At 34.1% G+C, this 23,826-nt stretch overlaps 1 protein-coding gene across 1 annotated transcript in view; it reads right to left on the bottom strand.

Annotated features, from left to right (window-relative positions):
* Window positions 1-23,826, bottom strand: part of LOC126781044 (long-chain fatty acid transport protein 4-like) — a 28,889-nt gene that overhangs the window by 4,105 nt on the left and 958 nt on the right. Inside the window, exons 2-8 of the mRNA XM_050505812.1 lie at window positions 6,738-6,903; window positions 5,430-5,674; window positions 4,921-5,071; window positions 1,994-2,231; window positions 1,593-1,842; window positions 1,005-1,206; window positions 627-737 (exon numbers count right to left, since the gene is read on the bottom strand). Of these exons, the coding sequence (XP_050361769.1) occupies window positions 627-737; window positions 1,005-1,206; window positions 1,593-1,842; window positions 1,994-2,231; window positions 4,921-5,071; window positions 5,430-5,674; window positions 6,738-6,794 (1,254 nt within the window). The 5' untranslated portion in view covers window positions 6,795-6,903. The remainder of the gene's footprint in view (window positions 1-626; window positions 738-1,004; window positions 1,207-1,592; window positions 1,843-1,993; window positions 2,232-4,920; window positions 5,072-5,429; window positions 5,675-6,737; window positions 6,904-23,826) is intronic.

Below are 23,826 nucleotides of genomic sequence, written 5' to 3'. Positions count from 1 at the left end.
ATTATTTCCAAATAAAAAAAATATCACTTATAATATTTATTTATTTTCTAATTACTTTGTATATTTACGATTATTTAAAATGAAATGTATCTAATAATTGAGTCTATGTAGACTAGCGTGTAGGCGTAGATCTTAGTGATAGATATGTTTAAATCCAGGCAAGCGTTATTAAAAAGTTTTCATAGATACAGTCAGGAATTGATTTTTTTTTATATAGTGTTGGAAGGCAGACGGGCATGTGGGCCACCTGATGGTAAATGGTCACCAACACCCATAGACATTGGCATGTAAGAAATGATAACCATCGCTTACATCACCAATGCGCCACCAACCTTGGGAACTAAGATGTTATGTCCCTTGTGCCTGTAATTACATTGTATTACTTAAAACCGGAACACAACAATACCAAGTATTGCTGTTTTACGGTAGAATATCTGATTGCACAAAGCTCTACCACCTCAACCATCAGAAATAATGTATTTTACTATACTAAACTGCCATGTGGTACACAAAAACATATATTGTGATCTCAAGGCTATTATAATAACTATTAATAGCAAGGTTTATAGATCTAGTCATTAAATTAACAGCTACTTATTATTTAATAAGTAGCTGTCTGAACTCACCGTTGGTCGCATGCCGTTTCCGTACACGGTGCGCACTTTGTGCTGCTTGTCAGTGGGAGAGGGTGGCGTGGCAAGCACATAGCGGCACATTTCACCGATGTAGTGCGCCGCCTAGAACACATGATAAAAATGTACATAAGCGGACTCCTACAAACGTTTTTGAATATGGGCATAGATAGGCAAAATTTGAAAAAAAAATCTATTGAAATTAAAATCACTTTAGAATGACTAATAGAAATGTATTGCATGATCTCTCCATGATCACCGCCATATCGAGATAATTGTCGCAAATAATCAATCTTAAAGGAAAATGTTCTTCATTTATCTTTCATTCATCAATTATATAAATTAATATTAAAACATGAATCAACTATTTACCGTCGCGTTATATTTAATGCAGTCTGGGAAGTACGCTGAAGCGGAGAACTTTAACTTTAACGCGACAGTGCATCCGAAGATAAAAGCATTTCCCATTGTGATAACACCACCAGCTGAGTGGTAAAGTGGCATCGGACAGTAAATAACATCCTTAGAATTTAATCCTCCTAAGTAATGAACACCTGACGCCATGAAAACCATTCTGAAAAAAAAAACCAAATAAATAACTAAATTATCTAATAATTTCCATGGATATTTTCTAGTTTAGGCTGTTAGTGTAAAGACCAGTTAACAGCATGCACCAGGGTGCTTTCTCCGTTTATCCGCCAATTATCGTGGGAACTAAGATGTTATGCTTGTACTTATAGGTACACTGGCTCACTCACCCTTTCAACAATACAAAGTATTGTTGGTTATCGGTAGAATATGTCATTCATAAGTGGCATCTATACGTATATATCTATTTGATTGTTTCGCAAGTTTGTTGATTTTTTTAAATATTTATTTGTATATTGTATATAAATATATGTGGCCTTCTAAGTCATTTTTTTGATTCAAATAAAATTAACAACGTCATAAAATAATTACCTAGATGGAGATATAACAGCCGCTTTCGGTAATCCTGTTGTACCAGACGTGTAGATGTAGAGCAGTCTACCAATGAAGCCTTCACCCTCGGAATTCGACCATTGCGCTGGTGGTGTAGACTCCAGTAAGTGCGTCAAATCATTTTCGGAGCCAACTTCTGTCACAGCGCTATCCGATGTGTTTAATGGACGGCGTGTGAACTTTAAGAGTTTGATTGAGTCATTTATTTCTTTTCTTATATCTTGAATAGCTAAAACAAAAATGAAAATGGTATACCTAGTTAAAACTTAAACTACCCTGGACCCCAAAATCAGGATATTATATAGACGATTTAAGCTAATATTATGACTAATAATGTGATATTTCTATAAAACAACGGAAATGTGATTACACACACTTACCAGATTCGAACTCACTGCCGTAAATTACAAAGTCACATTTGGCAATGTTTATTGAATGGAGCAATGTATTGCCCGTTTGATGGGTGTTTATAAGAGGAGAAATACCACCAATGCGAGCTATACCAAGCCAGATGGCAGGCATCTCGGGGTAATTGCTAGCCATAACTGCGACAGTGTCGCCACGCTTCACACCTTGTGCTCGAAGTACTGCTGAAACGCGAAGACTATACTCTTCCACCTAAAACATTACATTAATTTTAAAAATACACAAAAACATCTAGTAAAATAGTCCTGAGGAAATGATAGGATCTCGAATAAATATTCTTAATTCAAATACGTCCAAGCGCCACGATTTTTTAATTTGCGCTTTGCTCGTGCTCGTCGGTGATGCGGTGAAGTAAAACATAGTGACGAAATAATTCAGAAACATGTATATAAACTAATATGCAAGAAACAGCGTTATTATTTTAAAACAGAATAAATTATTGCACAAAGTTTTATATCTTAAATCTTAGACGAATCGCCTTGACCGCGTGTAATATAAGAGCGTTGAATTATATTAGGCAGCCAGCAACTGATAACAATCCCTAACCTGGATTTGAAAAACAATTTATTGCTTCCTTAAATGTTTCATAGGTCAGATGTTAATCACTCCAACGTAAAACCTAGTAACATTTCAAACCTGGGTTGTTAATCCTAAAAACATAATTAAAATGCTTGGAGCATTTATATTATGGTATGAGGAAAACGTTTAGGAATAAAAATAAATTTTCATCAAAAGTAAGGCAAAGTAAAAGACTTATGAGGGGAAGTTTTGAAGCTTGTACCACCACGCTCCTCCAAAACTTGTTTTCATGATGATTTTAATGAATAATTTAAATGACTTTGTAATCTTAAAACGGGTTGTGAAATATATATATTTTTTATTGCAAGTATAGATTACAAACTTAAGCACATACAATGTTTGATATTTTGAAATAGGTATATCATCATCATCATTTATCTGATCATTGAGATCTGACAAGGTCAAAAGGTTTAAAGCAAACATTAATAATTATATATTTCAAGTATGATAGTGTGAAGTTTTTACAACAATAGCTAAAATTTAAATGTAAGTTGTCTTACTAATTATGACTAAGTCTTAACTACATGAGAGCCGAGATGGCCCAGTGGTAAGAACGCGTAAATCTTAATCGATGATCGTGGGTTCAAACCCGGACAAGCACCACTGAATTTTCATGTGCTTAATTTGTGATTAAATTCATCTCGTGCTATACGGTGAAGGAAAACATCGTGAGGAAACCTGCATGTGTCTAATTTCACTGAAATTCTGCCACATGTTCCACAACCAATCCACATTGGAGCAGCGTGGTGGAATGAAAAAGCTCTATAGCTTCTCCTCATTATTAACATTCACAGGGTGTTTCTGTGTTAAGTACAGATGATTATTCTTCAAATCAGCTGTTTTTTATAAGTTAGTATTTTTATATTTTAAGTAAGTAAACGTTATGTTGGAAGACAGAGAAAGGGGTGTATTTCGTGTTTGATATTTCATTAGGCTTAGTCTGAATTTTCACAGCCTATTTTCTTTACTTTTATTGTTTTAAGATGGATGTTTATTTTAAATTTTTACATAAGAATAAAAGTAATATAACTTCTCTTTTTCGGGAAGGTTTAAGAACTTATTTTATTACAACACTGCTCCTATGTGGGTTAGTGGATACATATGTAGCAGATATGCATCCGACTCATTACATATCCTACAATATTTTCCTTCGCCGCCGAGCACCAGATAAACGCAAGCACATGAAAATTCAGTGATTCTTGCCTGGATTTGAACCTGCAATCTTAGGTTACTAGATTCCAGCCACTGCACCATCTCGTGACTAAACAAGTTGTTTTTATTAAGGTTTAATGGGTCGATGATAGTATTGTAATGATTTTATTTGTTGAAATTTTATAAACTTAGTTTAAAGTTAAAAAAAAATATTCCAATACTGTATAAGCTGGCGAAATATTTTACGACATTATGCATTCATTATTAATGTTCGAATTTTTGCAACCTTCGGCAAACAAGTTAAACGCGCTATACCAGTTAATATTTTTGGCTGTTGAGAGGTAGCTTAATGATATATCAATGTCATCCGCCAATGTTTAATGAAACAGATCACGTACACCTTCACAAAATTTGCGCTTTGATGCTGCATTGTAATTGGGTTACCTACCTACGAGTACTTACCACATATAATTGTGGTAGGTATATTCGGAAGGATTGTATTTAACAGGTCTCATGTACTTAAAACTATCAATACATTTAATCCATCAATATCTACATTTTAGCGTTTATTCTGATAACAACCTAGTTTGTTTCTCAAATATAATTATGTATCGTTTTCGGTCGATAATCGTAATTTTTTTATTGCATGAAATATAACTTCGTCTACGACCTAAGTCACAGTAACTTTAGAATGATAGAAGTTTCATTTTCTTCTTTTAAAATAATTAACTTTTTATATATACATCAGCTTAACATAGCTACGAATAAAAATACTCATACTAACGCATTTTAAGATACTATACGCTAGTATCTATAAAAAAGTATCTTAAACCTAATCACATATTTTTGTATCTAATCCATTGTAATAATAGTATATTATAATAATTAAATTTAATATTTTATAAATAATAAATACTAGAATATTAGGAGGAACATTATTATTTAGTAAGAAATAAACATTTGAAACGCTAATAATAGCAACGGTTGGAAGTTTCATTTTTTAGCATGACTTTTAAATTCTGACATTGATTACCGAAAATTATTACTCGCTGACAGCAAACTGTATATATCCACTTAGAACCATGTCGCTAAACAAGCTGTAAGCTACATCATGTATAACGATATATATTATTTAATTTAAAATATCTACCTGTTGAAATGTCCATGACTCGTCTTCAAATAAGAAGCATACTTTTTTCGGATGTCTTTTAACTGTTTCGTGGAAAATATCTGGCATGGACCAATTTTTCTTTGTAAATTGACTCGTTAATCTTAAAATTTTTATATAACAGTAGAGAGCCCTGAAAAAAAAAATAGGATAAGGGAATTATTTTGCTTAAAAATTTACCTAGTGTTTAGGTTTGTCTTTTTTAATTTAAAAGTATTTTAAGATGTCAATAGGTTTCCTTCTAACGCCAGCAAATGTATGCGCATACTTAAACATAAAGGAATCTGTTGAAATCAAACAGCTCGTAGACCGCATAATGGGCAAAAGTTGTTTTAACGATTATTTCTTTAAAACATTTAAATATTCGTATGTTCTTCTATATTTAAAGAATATTCGTTTTATATTGGCCACGTTCAATCCGACACTTTCTCATACTACTAGTATTTTTTATATAAATATTATAAATACAGATTATTGTATTTTGAACTTACTTGAAATCTCTAGGAGCTGTTTGTATGGCGACCCATAGCCAATTTGAAAAATATATTATTATGTATACGGATCCTATGACCGCAAACACAATGAGGCTTATCTGCCAGCTGAAGAACACCCAGGCAACTGCACTCGCCGCCACCAGGACGGCTAAAGCAAACACCATCACTATTATGTGTACCCAGGGTAAACTTCTATCATTTGTTCCAATTTTCCCTTTTTCGATGTCTTTTCTTTCATTATCCTGAAATAATATAAAATATAAGTTCGTTGGCTGTTTGATGGTTGATTTGTAAATATAAACTTCACGTTAACAGTTATCTACCACTATCAGGGACTGTGATTAGATAAGAAAAACGCAATGACGTAGTGGACCCATCACACATTGACGCATCCATTTCCCAACTAACAATATCCGAAACTGATAAAAAAAACATTGATTTATACCTAGTATCTATTGACATAGGTATTTACTTTTTTTGAATACAAAATATAATTTACGTTCAATATCTATTAAGACTGATATCGCTTTTTATTTTCAAATTTGATTAATAAAACGTCCGAATGCATACGTGAGTGTGTGTAATATCTATCTCCATATCTCTACGTTATACTTAGTTCAATCCACAAAGACAAAGAAAGCGTGGGGAGATCAGCCCAAGCATTAATCTTGTATTATTATTATTACTGCATGCTAATATATGTTGTCAACATCATAATAAATGTATTTCATCGAGAGTTTAAATTGTGCATCAAAATACTTGTATTTAAAAATAAATATGTAATAGAACTTATTTTTAGTATAAAGCTATTGAACTTATTTAGCTTTGTGTGCGTATGCCCACATAGCTACCATGGGCATAGAAATAAAACTCCCACTCTAGTATATTACATTGCATTATACAGCTATATTATTTAGCAAAAGGTTGCGGCGCGTCATCGTGAATTAAACTATCTATATGAGGTTTCAAGGATTCGTTTTGCAATTTGATTATATGTATGTGTGTGTCTATATATGTTTGTACTTATGTTTGTATATGTCATTTTCACACATACATATCTCAAAAATAAATAACAATGACTTTAAACTAATTTTATAAGACGATGCCGAAAAGTAGGTGAATAATAAAGACTACTGTCTTAGTATTACTGTCGTAGTACATGACGACGCATTTCTTTTTACAAATAAAACTAATTACTAATCTTGTAAATCTTAACCAATTCGACGATTAAGATTAATAAGGTAAGGTTAATTATACTTCAAATTGTAGCAGTCATTATTAATTTGAAAATGTTAAAAAACTCACCAATTTATAATTAGATTCTGTTCCTTTCATATTATTGTTAGCCTCGATATTTGACATCTTTTTTATTTTTATATAAATATATATCAATTACACTTATAATTCTTAATAGCTTGAAGTTACTGTGACTCCGAATCGTTCATTTTGTTCAGTAAAATTCTAACATCACCTGAAACAATGAAAAACACATATTTAAAAGGTTAATTCGTATTTTTATGTGACACTCCTTTGTTATTTTTCAAAGTAGAATTTGTATCTAACTTGTATAAATTTTTAATATACACACATTTTTATAACAGTGTACCTAACACTTCCATCACCTATTTTACTAAGAGATTTTAATATATATTTTACTAAAAATATAACACAAAAAATGTCTATAGTTAATCTATTACCCATTAGGCTACGTGTAAAATTAGCTAATTGAACTCTTCCGTGGCATTGACCCTAATGACTGAATTATAGGTTTTTGTATGCAAAGTTGTCAGCCAAACCGATCGAATATGTTTGCATATTTTTTCGGTTGTAATGGTTATTATAGACACCAATCATCATCAAGATTATAATAAAAAAATACTCCATTTTCGGATTATATATAATAATATACTATTAAAAACAAGACTACGTTTCATTAATAAATAAATGTGACCACATTTTATTCTAAGCGAAATATTCTAAATTCTAATGTAAATAACGTTACTAAATAACTAAAAAACTTTAATAGTAATTTTATAAATTTTAAGTATTTCATAATTGAAATAGCGATATTAGGTACTACAAAAATATCAAACGAAATAAAACAGTGGTTTTTTACTGTAAATTATCTATTTTTAAGGTTAACATCAACAAATATATACTGTAAAGAATTAAGCTTTTACAAGCTTATTCTATTTCAACTGTGAAGTCAAACCTTGAGTCTGAATCTTATACCAATTCCATCAAAGCGATTGAACTGAAATTTAGCATTTATAAATGATTACTGGTAAGTATTGCAGTGCAATATAATCGAGTATACCTACTAAATAATATTCATCTAAGTTCATTGTATAAAAATCGTATTCATTCGTAATAAATAAGCAAATCAAAAATTTGAAGCGACCGCACACTATGAAGGTCGACATAAAAACTAAAGAACTCACGCGACGTTTCCGAAGCAGCTTCGAGAAAGGAAAGTGAGAGTCATTGACCTTCATACATAATTTCATATCAACGGTAAGAGCGAAAGTAAAGCTATCAAATTTCTTTACTACCCTTCCGTTCACATTCGACGTTGCGGTGTGATTTAAATCTTATATATATTACTACTTATTCATAAGTTATTATTCGACAAAATAAGATAATTAATGAAATAAAAATGCCATACAATAAAGATATGATGACCGAATACGCTGATCTTAATTGAAGGACATACTATTCAAATTCAAACAAGTGCAAAGGGAAACACGGTACCTACTGTTTTTTCAACCGCTGTATTTGTGTTCGTTAATTATCTCGATGAAGGACAGCATCGCAAAGAATTAAGAATATATGCATATATTAGAAATAATTAAGATTGCCAGTACGTACTAGAGTCCTCCTCCTCAAGCGAAAGAAACATAAAATTATACAAAGTTAAACTTATCGAAATAGCTTATATAAATAGTTAAGAATATTTGTTCCGGTAACGGCAATAAAACTTTATATAAGGATATTTAATTTTTTTATGACGCAATAAATAGCAGGAAACGATTAGGTGTCACATAAAATTGAATAATAAGTTTATTTTTTACTTAAAATAAAACCGTAAGATTTATCTTATGAATTTAACTCTACTCTAGAATCTTGAATACCTCTATTTGCTGTACAGATTAAATATTATAAATACACAAAATGAGTGAGTAAATTTTGCGAAAAAAATGCAATATTGGTTTGTGAGCGAGATTTCGTCATTCTTATATTATACTTCTTATACCATGTTAAATATTTATTATACCGACTTATTTACATTATCACTAAACGATTTCGAGAGCTTTGTCGATTTGAAATTACATACCTTTGAGATTTAGTCAAAATTGTTTGCAAGTATCTTTTCCAATAAGGTACCTGTACCTTACCTACTATAAAAAGATTAAAAACATTTAGAAAGCCTTCAATTATAATAGAAGTTTGTTGTAAACATGCATCATCACGCATGCAAAGTTATATATGTGAATATCGACAATAGCGTCTGAAAGTGCTAATAGATGGAAAGCTGCCAATTTGTAAATAGAAACTAACGCTTAAAAAATATCTGTATTAAATTTAACATATTAGAACTTTTTAGTAAGAATATAATTATTAAATTTATAACAAAATATTGAAAAAATATCGACCACTGGACAAACTCAAAGAATTAATTATTTTTTTTTTACTAGAATCAACTTTAAACAATATACATGTGTAAAATGTCAGTTTATCTAACACAGATACATTCAACATTTATCCAAGCAAAATAGTACAATTAACAATGAACGGTCATCTTTGCCCGTAATAAAGATTTATAGGGTTGGCAACCCTATATACCCTACCGTAACAGCCTGTGAATGTCCCACTGCTGGGCTAAAGGCCTCCTCTCCTCTTTTTGAGGAGAAGGTTTGGAGCTTATTCCACCACGCTGCTCCAATGCGGGTTGGTAGAATTCACATGTGGCAGAACTTCAGTGAAATTAGACACATGCAGGTTTCCTCACGATGTTTTCCTTCACCGTAAAGCACGAGATGAATTATAATCACAAATTAAGCACATGAAAATTCAGTGGTGCTTGCCCGGGTTTGAACCCACGATCATCGGTTAAGATTCACGCGTTCTTACCACAGGGCCATCTCGGCTTTTTACATACCCTAATTTTTTTTTATATACCCTAATATAAAAAATCTGAATTCGACATTAAATTAGGATGGATAACATTATTTTTTTCCTAATAATTAGATAAATCTATTGAACTATTATTGTATTCAGATGCGTGCCGAGATCTTTATAAATATCAAATAATATAAATAAATTTTAATTAATTAAATATTATATTTGAAAATAGAATAAGTTGTTATTGAAAAATTGGCCGGACACCAATGTAAAAAGCAACACATGTTCGCTTTAAACTGGGAACCTGGCAATCCTATCCATAAAGGTAAGAACCATTATTTACAATATAAATTTTAACTCCTATGTAATTTAAGCTTTTTGATCGAGGGTTTTAATATTTTGATGGTATGTAGGCAATTAACATCAAAAACATTGGCTCTGTAAGAAATATTAGATTTTTTTATATCGCCTTTATGCCACCAATCTTGGGAACTAAGTAGTTCCTTTAAGCCCAATCACCAACTAAAAAACATTGCTTAGGCTAAGTTTATTTTTATGGTAACTGTTTGCTTAAACTTCTTTCATTTTTGTAGTCTGTTAAATATTAATGAACAAACCTATGTCAATAACTACTTGAAGACGGACTTAAGTAATTTGTAGATGATCAAGGTAATTCTTAGATACATATTTAATTTATTGTGCTCGTGGAACTCACAAAGAATATCCATATATTCTAAGAATATAAAGAGCGAGATTATATTTATTCATAATGATTATGAATAATACCGAGTTACGCACTATAGCTCGTTTATTATTCAATAGAGGTTCCATAGAGAATTTGCTGTAAGTACCCGCATAGTACTTATTTCATAGAAATTTTATGACGTAAATATTCTTCTATGTAATTAAGTATAATATTTATACTTATAGGACATTTCTAAAGTACTTATTAAAAATATTCAATTTTTAATTTCATATTTCATTTATTTTATTATTATGTATATACTTTATAATTAACAGTATATTGTCAATACGAAAAGTTTCCTTGAAAGCAAGGCAAAATATATTTAAATAACCTTCGAAACGAATTCTTTTTTAAAAACTAAAAATGTAATAAGACTAATATGATATAAGCAGGCCTTATTGCAAATGTATAAAAATACGAAATCGTAAAATAATATTTTTTCAAGATTCAAATTACATTTATTAATAATAATTTTCACAACAATCGCAACAATAAAAGCACAGTACAGTACAGTAACAGCCTGTAAATGTCCCACTGCTGGGCTAAGGCCTCCTCTTCCTTTTTGAGGAGAAGGTTTGGAGCTTATTCCACCACGCTGCTCCAGTGCGGGTTGGTGGAATACACATGTGGCAGAATTTCGATGAAATTAGACACATGCAGGTTTCCTCACGATGTTTTCCTTCACCGAAAAGCACGAGATAAATTATAAACAGAAATTAAGCACATGTAAATTCAGAGGTGCTTGCCCGGGCTTGAACCCACGTTCATCGGTTAAGATTCACGCGTTCTTACCACTGGGCCATCTCGACACGCTATACCTAAACTTCTAAGCAATATGAAATAAATAATATGAAAAAAATGTAGATACATTTTCTTTCTTTATATTGATTAAAAAACATAAATTCAGTCAGTTTTGAAAAGACAAGATCAGCGTAGTCAAAATTTGTCTGCACAATTATTTAACCTGTTGTGTGTGCGTTGCTTCCTAATTATTTTCCATTATTTATTTACAGATATCTTTTAGCTCCAAATTTGTTTTTCAGCGTTATTCGCCTATTATATCAAAGACACTTTGATATATGTCATACATAAAGGTTTTTTTTTATACATGGCAAACTATTTACTTAATTAAGTGCACACCCTTAAAATGTATGTCGTAAAAATGCCCTAACATAATGTAGTTACTGACCAATATCTTCTCGTCCTAAGAACTATAGGTAAGAGAGTCTGTGTCTATATAAGTATAAGATATTAATAATGAAAGAAAACATTTAATGATTTTATTTTCTGTATTACAACTTTTTTAGCCTCGGTATATGTGTGGACAGCGCGGCGAGTGTGTAGGGCTGCCATTCAAAACTTAGTAACGTGATCTAAGAATTGATTTAAAGGCATTAATTCATTCAGGCAGCTTGATGACCTTGCTCTGTAATCGGTTCCAATTCGACGAATAATTCAAACTAAGCTCAGATATATTTATTCTCTGATTTATATTTAATTTCGTGTTATTTTTACAAGTGGAAAACTTTGTAGCTAACATTGGCTGTATAATCAATGCATACATACATGCTAATCGACGGGTAACAGTATTGCCAACTATCCATTTAAGGGAATCTTCCTAACAAAGACAGATTTCAAAGACCATCACTATATATATATTTACATATTATGTATTTGGAATAAAAACACGTATACATTTTCAGACTTGGTAATATTTTCATTATTTATTCAAAACCAGACAGTTCAATGACCGCTGTGAGGGCAGTTATATAAAATAACAAAAAAACTTATTGAGTATAAATTGAGAATAAATACAAATAACGAACAAAGGTAGCAACAGTACATCGTCATAATCACTGTGTTAATAATTTATTTATTCTGTAAGAAAATGTGAAGAATAAAAACGAACCGCAAATATATACATAATTAAAGTCATATTTCATAGATTAATTACTTTTATTGTCAAAATAGTAACTGTTTATTTGAAAAGTAAAATAAAATTTAATTAAATAAAATTACCACACGCATCTTCACCCGCGTGTTAGGGTAGGGGATAGTAGGCAGGTGATGGGGAGGTATCTAATATTATTTCCTGTACCCCGGACAACGGGGTACAACAAAAATTTTGCATACAAAATTTTATTTTATTTTAAGCTGGCTTGTAAGAACTTGGGTATATGTTAAGTCATATAAATAAGTGAAATCTTTGATGTATCAGTAAGCCGCTAATCATTTGTAAAGGTGAGTAATTCAAAAACATACAATTTGTCTTGGCAAATTGAAGAATTATTCACATGCGGTCGAGTCTACTTATTCGTATGCAAGGCAAGTTTCTTTCTCTAGAGTCAAACGCCTCTTTGTCAAGTACATATAGTAATTTATGTGTCATGGGCGACCTCGGGGTGTTGAACTGAGAATTAATCGCTAATTTTCGAAAAAAATATAATGTCCTCCAGACCGATTTCGGCCACGGCGGCTAATCTTAAGAAAGATTAGCCAACTACGCAGGAGATATTGTAGTGCACAAGTGTGTGCGCAAACACAGGTGTACTCTCTATTCCCTAACTCTCATAATCCGATGGGACGGTAATCCGATACGACCGGAAAGAGCTCAGGCGCAGGACCAACGGCTTTACGTGCTTTCCGAGGAACGGGAGTGAACACACTTCCAACTTCCAGACTCCGGGCTGCTACTGAGAGTTTTCTGACAGAAAAACCCAATAACTTTTTATTGGCCCGACCTGGGAATCGAACCCAGGACTCCGATTCTGCGGCCTTACACCAAGCAACTAGACCAACGAGGCAGTCGTCGAAAAAAATACCTGTAATGTAATTCAGAAGATTGGCGTAAATGTCAATAATGCTAAAAATATAATATGATATCGAATGACAATATATTTAAATGCTCATGAGTTCTTAAACATTAATTAATATGACGTGGCCTTCGTCGTTTTAAATCATATAAAAATACAACATAAATGTTTTTCCTTGCGGTTAAGGTTGAATTTAAAAATTATATTATTTATAATGTATAGTTCACTTACTAAAGAGTTAATAAAAAGAATAATATTGTAAAATATTATATTTAAAATTCTTATTAGTCTCTAAATCATTAGTTATACTACCAAGTACTAATCAAGTACAAGTACAAAATATGAGTAAATACACGTAGATAGATGTATCCCCCTTTTTTTAAATAATATTCCATAAAAATATTATGTATTCTATCTGTGACTTTATCAATACGTCCGAACTGTCATAAGCGCTTAAATTTAACTGTACTTTTAGCGGCCTTTTGTTTACAGTCTACCTACCTAGTTTTTAATAGTTTGTTAATATTATTTATATAAAGAGTTCAAATATTTTAACACATAGGTATAGCGTTCTAGAACGCTTATCATTCACCATAAAATCGGAATTTATATTATAACTTCCAACTGTGATACATTGTGATACATTATCTAAGATTAAATAAAATGCAAATAACAAATAATTATTACGAAATGAAACTCAATGACTGTTTTTATAATAATGCACACGTTTAGCGAAATCAAAACTAAAAGGAAAGCTGTAGATATTTGCGTCTTACTTTCTCTTTCATTTGCCAGTAAGTGAAAGATTTGTACCTACCGGTAAGGTAGGAGTTAAAATATCTACAGGATGCTGTAATTTTTACAGGTTTAATATTGCCTTTCTAATAAACAACGTTATAAACTAAATTAGTAGAAAGTTATTTGCAATAGCTACTACAATAAAAATAACTAAGTATATAATGCATTTATATATATTACTAGCTACTCGCCCCGCGTTTATATGGAAGGATAAAGGATAAAAATATATAAAGGAAAAATCATGTGCTTACGCAGAACCCACCAAATCATCACAATCGGATCAATGATTGAGTAACTCATACAGGACAAACATGTAAAGTATTATTTTTATTTATAAAGATATCGTAATGACTTACTGAGCATTCATTAGCTCACCATACTTAGTGATTACGAATACCGCTTGGCACAGATAGTTTATAAACTCAGGTTCTAATGTGTTCACTATGACTTGCTATACCTATTTCAGTTTACAGCATTGTAATTGACACAATCATCAGTCATGCCTAAGAACCGGCATTACCAATATTTTACGATACGTAGGTATACCACGGGCAGAGTTTAATGTATTAGCTTATTTTTTTCCAAAAAATTAATGATACATCGCAACTCATGCCGTAAATTGGATAATAATTATTAAAATTAACGTTTTAAATTAAATTCAATAACGATTCTCCAGGGTAACCAAACTTCACGGTAGCATGAGAAAGCGATCCCGTGGCACTCCTCGTTAAGACGGAAAGGGTACCGCTGATTTTTTAGTGGGTTATCCGATGTTCGGGGCGCACTCGGCGCCTTGGACACCCTGTTCCCGTGGGGAAAACGCGCTACGCGTTTTCAATAAAAAAAAGAAGAGGTAACCAAGTTTGACGATAAATATCACTTTGTTGATACTGAACTAAGATTGCGAGTATTCTGAATTCTCATTGTTGTTCGTATTGGGACTATTAAAATCTCTTTATGCGCATATTTCTAGGGTTTTTATTTTAGTACTTTGCGAATGAAAACATAAATAAGGAAATACGTAAATTTTATATTCATAAATACAACCGTTTCAAGTAGGAAGCTATTATAATTAAACCTCTAAAAGTGGTTTTCTGTCCCTTTTAATTACTTACGAAACAATTACTCACAAACAAAACATATAAAATTAAATAATTAAAATGATCACAAAAAAATTATTTTCTTTTTTATAGTATATAGACAATAAATATATAAAGAATTAAGCCCATTTATTGATTGTCAAACCAACCCAACCAATTTTTCGAAACAAATACCTCAAACCAAAGGAACTGGCGATAGAAACGCATTTCAATTAGCGATTATTGTTTTTTACTCTTAAAAAAAAAAGTGGCAATCATTTCTTACCGAGGGTGTGTCATTATAAATAAAGTCGTTAGTTTTAGAGCCTTTAACATAGAAACGTCTAAATATAAGCTGACTATAATATTATCTGTAAATATAGTCGACTATTAGTTACAATAATTAACGATTACTTACACTTCTTTTTTAATTTTACTTTTCAGTTTTTTTTAATTTTCTGGGATCCCAGTGAAATAACATAAGTCTTCTTTGCCAAAGAAAAATATTACTAACAAACTAAAAAGCATTGATAACCGACCCCTTCACCGTTATTACCCCTTAATTTTAACGGGAGCCCTACAGGACTCTATTTATAAACTAATACCTCTTCTACAGGACAAAGACTGAAATGTTTCTGTTTGTTTTAATATCGACTGCGTCACTACATAGTAGAATGTCATAGGACATTACACTGTGGAAGTAACTATAAAATACATCAGGCAAGCCGTATCGACATTAGCTGCAAGTGTTAATATTTTTGACCGCATTATGTATGCTACAGAGCTGAGTCCACTTGCCAATCTATTAATATGTGGAAACTATTCTAGTTTAATTTATCTTTAGTTGTAATTTACGCACTATTTTAAACGATGAATATTATTCCATAAATTTTGTCTCATTTTTTTCATCATTGTGTCCGGATCAAAGATCAACCGAACCGATCTCAGTTAAGGTCAATACGGAGCATTAGTATTTACATTTATTCATTTTGTTTTCCTTTTTACATAACAAAACAAAGGTGATTATCACTTATATAATGACGTCAAATTTAAACAGATGAACAGAAAAAAAATCTATTACGAACAAATGAAAACAAAAAGTGTGCTTACTATAAAAACTTAAGGCCACCTTCGAGATGAAAATAACAAAAGATTTACGACTAAATGTCATAATGTTATGTACGCAACAATACAATACGAGTATACGCAAAGTCGCAAATGAATGTTTGTCTGATTACCATGAAAGTTAGTACATACCTATCTAGTACATATCTATATATAATTTTTATGAAGAAGGATATTTTACTATTGTTTTACTTCGCCACCAGAAGGCGCTGCAGCACATCAACTAATCACCATGAACATTGGTGTATATACAGGCAGAACAACATCTACTATGCTAGTATATTTTTATCCGTGCAGTGACGGAGAAAGAATACATTTCACTGCCCCTCTCTTTCCCATGGGTGTCGTAAGAGGTGACTAAGGGATATCTGAGCGACCATCTGCTCATCTGGTGGTAGGATGCTAACATCCGCCTGGCTTGTTACCACCGTACGCATGGTGAAAAACTCGTGAAGTGGCTTGCAGCCGCGTTTCGAGGTCAGCCAGCGTACAGCCAGAGCCCGAGCGAGTATTGCCACGTTGGGTGTTTGTCCAATTGGAGACGGCTGTTGAACCAATGCCGGGGGAAACTGTATTGACCTGCCGGACAGGGAGACCCGAAGAAACGGCTGTTCCGCTGGCCGCCCGTGGCATAGTACAGGGGCCCGAGCGTGCCTAACCAGCTCGTGAGGCTGCCCCACTAGGCCACGAATAATCTCGGGGTGGACCGTCGTGCCGGTTGGTGACCGGTAGGTGGGGTCCCGGCGGCCACTTCCGGGGGGGTTCGGGGGCCCCTCCGTCCGGCGGGTCAGTGTATTTTTCCTTTTGGCAACCACTTGGGGAAACACGCCTCCACATTTTGCCCATCCCTATCGTGGCAATACATCGCTCGCTTCACGTCTCTTTTCCATTTCATTTTTCCCAAATGGCGCAACAAAACAGAAATAACGGTCGTACAGCGGTGCACACCCCCACCATACCCTCGCTGTTTGAGGTCGAGTTCTCTAACATCCGAGGACTCCACACTAACCTCAACGCTGTCCACCACCATCTCGAGACAGCACGGCCAGCAATGTTTTCACATTTGTTGTTTCTCACGGAGACACAAATACTCCGTCCTGCCGATACCAGCTACCTTAATTATCCCGGCTACACGCTTGAAGAATCCTTCAAAGCGAAAGCCGGAGTATGCTTGTTCGTCAGGACGGATGTTTGCTGTCACCGACTGCGCTGCTTGGAGGACCCCTCCTTCTCCATGTTGATGGTACGTGTGGACCTGGTTCGTCAGAGCCGAGTCTACGTGTGCCTCTACAGATCCCACAATGGTGACTTGGAGACAAGTCGATTATTTGACCATCTTAGTCGGGTGGCAGATGCTGCGCAAGAGCAATTTCCTAACGCGGAATTGGTGTTTTTGGGGGATTTTAATGCTCACCACGAATCCTAGTTGAAATCCCTCAAAACTGACCATGCTGGAAGGACTGCTCATGCTTTTGCTCTCACACATGACTTGGCTGGTTGATCAGCCCACCAGGATCCCAGACATTGATGGGCAAGCACCTTCTCTACTGGACCTTCTGCTGACTTCTCACCCGGTGGAATATCAGGTTGTGGTTCAGGCTCCTCTTGGCTCTTCGGATCACAGCCTTATTTCTACCAGAGTGCCACAGGCCAAGCTGCCGCCACTAGCGGTATGCAAACGTCGCGTTTGGCACTATAAGTCGGCGGATTGGGACGGTATGCGCGATTACTATGCGTCGGTCCCTTGGAAGGAACGTTGCTTCAGTGGGAATGACCCGACAGCTAGTGCCGCTGCTGTTGCTGGCGAGATCATGCTGGGAATGGAATACTACATTCCTAGCTCAGATCTCGTCAGTAGGAGTACGCGTAACCGTTGGTTCACTCGTGAATGTGCCGATGCTGTATCATCTAAGCAGGCGGCATATCGCAAGTGGATCAACGGCTGCATAACCGCGGCATCTAACATTGACTCACTGAAAGCAAACTATAATAAAAATTCCAAGTCCTGTAGAAAGGCATACACGAGAGCGGATGCACAGCGCATTGTACAGATTGGTCATGACCTTGTTTCGCATCCTAGGGGCTCCCGTAGCTTCTGGCGTCTGACCAAGTCTGTGCAAAACAATTTCTGCCAACCTTCGCTGCCACCGCTCAGAAATCCGGACGGATCGCTAGCTCACAGTCCGCAAGAGCAAGCTGATCTCCTGGCTAAACTCTTTGCCGACAATTCCGTCATCGATGATTGTAGTGCACTGCCACCTACAATACCTGCATGTGGCCATACGATGCCTGACATTAAAATCAGGCAACGTGATGTGCGTGCGGAGCTGCAATCACTTGATGTACGGAAAGCTAGCGGTCCCGATGGAATACCAGCCATAGTGCTGAAGAAGTGCGCAGCGGAGCTGTCTCCTGTGTTAACGCGCCTGTTCCAACTTTCTCTCTCTTCGGGAAGTGTGCCGGAGGCTTGGAGAAGAGCTAATGTGCAAGCGGTTCCCAAAAAAGGGGATCGGTCTGACGCGGCAAATTATCGGCCAATAGCTATCACCTCAGTACTTTGTAAGGTGATGGAACGGATTTTAAACAACCAACTGATCCATTACCTAGAAGATCACTCTATAATTAATGATCGCCAATACGGGTTTCGACCAAAACGGTCCACAGGTGATCTTCTAGCGTACGTAACGCACCTCTGGGGTGAAGCTATCGACAAGCATGGAGAATCGTTGGCTGTCAGCCTCGATATCTCCAAGGCTTTCGACAGGGTCTGGCACAGAAGTCTTCTCTCCAAGCTGCCGGCATATGGTCTGCCTGCTCAGCTATGCACCTGGATTGCCAGCTTCCTACACAAGCGTAGCCTTCGTGTTTTAGTTGATGGTTGCGCTTCACAATTCTATGTAGTGAATGCTGGAGTCCTCCAGGGATCTGTGCTATCTCCCACACTCTTTCTTTTGCATATCAATGATATGCTCTCTCTTGGGAACATACATTGCTATGCAGACGATAGTACAGTGCATGGTGGATACCACGGACGCGCAGTGGCTGGGCGAGCGGAAATTGAGGAGAGGCGGAAGAATCTTGTCATTGAACTCGATAGGACGTTAGAGCTCATCGCCAAATGGGGCTCTAATAATCTTGTTGAGTTTAATGCCAAGAAAACACAGGTATGCGCTCTCACGGCGAAAAAGTCAACATTTTCCCCTCTTCCCTCCCTCTGTGGTACTCCGCTGGTGATGCAAAGCAAAATCGCCATGCTGGGGATTGACGTTCGCTGCGACCTTAGTCCAAGGGATTACATCGAGGCTGTTATAAAAACAGCTTCACGGAAACTCGGAGTTCTGAACAAGGTGCGGCGCTTTTTCACGCCACAACAACTGTGCCTGCTGTACAAAACACAGGTACGGTCTTGCGTGGAATATTTCTCGCACCTTTGGGATGGCTCCGCTAAGTACCTACTTGAGGCCTTGGAACGGTTGCAGCGACGTGCCGTACGCATTATTGGCGACGTAAAGGTCACAAACACCCTTGAACCTTTACAATTGCGTCGTGAGATAGCAGCACTGAGCGCTTTCTATCGACTGTATCACGGCGAGTGCTCTGAGGAATTATTCTCTCTAATTCCTGCTTCCCCCTTCCTTCTTAAGTCCACGCGAGCTGGTTCTCGATGTCACCGCCTAACTGTGACATCAATTCCATCGCGAACAAAGAAATTTGGCAACTCCTTTCTTTGTCGCACTTCCAAAAAATGGAATTCCTTACCAGCTCACGTGTTCCCCTCCTCTTACAACCCGGGTTCCTTCAAACGAGGCGTGAAGAGGCATCTTGCGGGCCGGCAAGGCGAAGGCGGCTAGTGCAGAACGTTTTTCCCGAAAAAAAAAAAAAATACCTGCGCATATATATGTATCATATCATTAGGATCAAACTATTTTAATGAGAAGTAAAACAACATAATGTTGCTTAACACGGACTGTAGATAATTGCAAAAGAACAAAGATTAATTTCTTGCAGTGATTAAAAGCATGCGAGATTAAAGATCATGCAGTCAATGTATATATTAAGGTTCGCGGTTATATTGTTTTAAGTTGTATATAAGTATCAAAACGTTTCTATAAAATTTTAAGTCCCTTACGAATAAAAGATACTCAATGCTTCGTATTCTATTTTCAAATGTAATGATGTTATTGTTTAATTAGTATTTACCGGTAAAATAAGTTTTTTTTACTAATTGTAATATTATTATAATAGGTTTTTTTATAAAAGTCGGACTGGCAAACAATCTTGTAATAAGTCAGTGAACCTATAGGAAATATTAACCATTCCTAATACCGCTCTTACGCCATCAACCTTGGGAACTAAGAAGTTTCGTCCATTGTGCCTGTAATTACATTGACTCACTCACCCTTCAGACCGGAACACAATAATACTAAGTAGTACTGTTTTGCAGTAGAATAAATGATGAGTGGATGGTACCAACCCAGAAGGATAAAATACTACCATCGAATTAATAACCTTTATTATTAAAGCTATAAATATTATATCTTTTAAAACATCATCAATCTCAGTGACAGGTTTAAAATAAAATATTACTTAAAATACAAAAGAAATTAATACATAAATCAAATTTTATTGCAACGCTAGAGAAGTTTATTTAAAAGAAAAAATATGTTAAATGATTTTCGTGTTTATTTTTCTTTTCAATAAATATTCGTTGATTTAATAGTAGTTTCCGACTCAAAGCTTGTGCTGTCTACAATATTAACAGGTATATAACAAAAGTCGAAAGGTCAAAAAAGGTCAATTTATACAATTTAAACAAGACTATGGCGAACACAAAATTACGTAATATATTATTTATTTGTTTTTTTTTATTTAAAAGGCTCCCACAAAGCATAAATCAAAATCAATGTGAAATAGGTACATATTGGATAGAGGATTTATTGATTTATTTTAGGCGTTCAAATACTTCACCTGATGGTAAGTGATCACCATAACCCATAGACACTGCGACTGTTAGAAATTACACTGCCAATGTGCTGCCAACTACGGAATCTAGTTATGACCTTTGTGCCTGTAACAACACTGGTTACCTCACTATTTAAGCCGAAACACAGTAATACAAAGTATTGCTGTTTAGCGGAAGAAAATGTATGTAATTTAAATAAAATAGAAAAAAAATTACATATATGTATTATATAGAGGACTAATTTAAACACACACTACCGACACATTTACTGAAATATAGCCACGTAATATCTTATCAACGTAGAAAAAATATTTTGGTATCATTAGTTTTATATCTTTTATTAAATTTGTTATTATAAATCTTTTTAATTAAATGACGGAAGTTGAAACTCATGTTGATTTCATACTTGATTGTTTATTGATATGTTGTAGCATCTGGTAGACAATATCTAAGTATCAAATGGTGATTTACAAACATTAATCGTAACGACTGACATTGCTGTACCGTTATGGAGAGCGTAATGAGTGTCCCATCGCTATTAACCCGATAATACCATTGAATCTATCATTGTCAGTAATCGTAGCCTTGAAGTGTACCATGCAACGAATATATTCATTAGCTATAAAGTATATACGTAACTACAGTACGATGCTTTTGTTAACTTTATACGTATCCATAAAGAAAAATAAGTATATAATATAATCAATTGTAAACTTATCTATACTTATATACGAGTCAAAATGACCCAGTGGTTCGAAGATGTGAATCTTAACCGAAGATTAAGTTCAATTAATCGGTTCAAGCCCGAGCAAGCATTGCTGAGTTTTATGTGCTGAGCTGTCTGTTAATGTATAATTTATCCCGTGATAGGTGGTGAAGGGAAATATCGTGAGGATGCATGTATGCAGGTTGCATGTGTCAGATGAAAATCTGCCTCCCGTCTATCTGCATATATACGTCAAATCCGAAACTTGACGAATAAAATATAATTGTAAACAGCGTCCACAAAAAGTAATTAACACAATGTATAATCTTATCCATCAATCATATGAATCGGAATTATTCTAACGCATACTTGCAATTTTGCAGATAATAGATAAAGTATTTAATTTTTATCACAGATTATGTTAGGTAATTATTACGAACTATAATATCATCGATAAAAAAATAATGATATGTTTATAAATATATACGTAAAATAATTAAAATCCACATTTAATTCCTAAGTACCTACGTACTATGATTTTAATTTATCTCAAACGATACAATAAATCACGATTCATATTTTAAATATATGGAAATATAATTCGCCATTATTATCGATACTTATATAACTCTTCTGATCAAAATAAATATTCGATATAAACAAATAAAATATCCAAGGGAGATATCACTTAAAAAAATCAATTAATAGTCTTAAAGAAATAAAACTTAATAGGTAAATATACTAAGATGTATTTTTACCAATGGCCTGTGCAAAGTTTAAACTACTTTGTGGGTTTGCTTTTTTTTATTTGGTCCACACTAATAACAAATGTTAAATAAAAGCTTGTAAAAATAAACATTACAAATACATAGAAAACACATAAAAATATTGAAAATATACTTTGCTTTGTTTAACGTTTATTTTTATAACCTGAACCTAGAAAATTATATCCGAATCCGAAAAAAAGCTCAAATAGATTGGATATTTATTTGAAAAAACAGGCATACAAAATACAAAGATAATGGGAGATACAATAAAGACACGGACAAAACGACAAAACACTAAAAGAAAACATTAAAAAATAACAGTTTTAATTTTGATCTTATTCCTTTTTCATTTATTGGCTTTGTGCAAACTGTCTAAGTAGGAGCCACCCACTCATCAGATATTCTGCCGCAAAACAGCAGTACTTGGTATTGTTGTGTTTCGGTTTGAAGGGTGAGTGAGACAGTGTAATTGCAGGAACAAGGGACATAACATCTTAGTTCCCAAGGTTGATGGCCCATTGGTGATGTAAGCGATGGTTAAGATTTCTTACCAAGCCAATGTCTATGGGCGTTGGTGACCACTTAACTTAACAGGTAGCCCATATGCTCGTCCTATTCTATAAAAAAGTTAAAATATTTAACATGGCTTAATGAGCAATTTCGTGACGGTGTGTAATTTAACTTCTTTGAAAAAATAAGTAGGTTGACTTTTGTACCTTGCTGTAATATATTTTTTTAAATTCAATTACAAAAATATCACACATATTATTTATACAGAGAACACAATAGATATCGTCCTACAATAATGATAGTAAAAATATTTGTGACGTGAGAATAGTCTTAGCAGATAAAGTAGAAAGTAGGCACAGAAAAATGGATCAAGTGAAATAATTTTACCCATCAGCAGTTACAATACAGTAAAGCTATAAAAAATATATTAAATATATAAACATGACTTATGTTGTGTAATACCACTTTATTATAAATGCCAAAACGGTTTTATTTCTTTCAAATATTTTATTTAAAAGAACATGAAATTCACGCTGGTCTCGTCAATCCTCTAAATATAAAGTGTGTGATACTACGAAGCTTTGCTTCTTATACTATAATATAATATTATAAACTAAAACCTTTTCCGAAACGTGCATCTATTATTATAAATTTTATGTACATATACTGGCTAAGTTTTTTTTTCAGTTACATTACAAAAAAACTCTCCTCATTTGTTATTATAAATAAATATATAACATAAATTTATCAATATTTATCGAAGCTT

Source organism: Nymphalis io, chromosome 3 (genome assembly GCF_905147045.1).
Source record: "Nymphalis io chromosome 3, ilAglIoxx1.1, whole genome shotgun sequence".
Classification (NCBI taxonomy): domain Eukaryota; kingdom Metazoa; phylum Arthropoda; class Insecta; order Lepidoptera; family Nymphalidae; genus Nymphalis; species Nymphalis io.
This window is presented reverse-complemented; position numbering and strand designations above follow the sequence as displayed.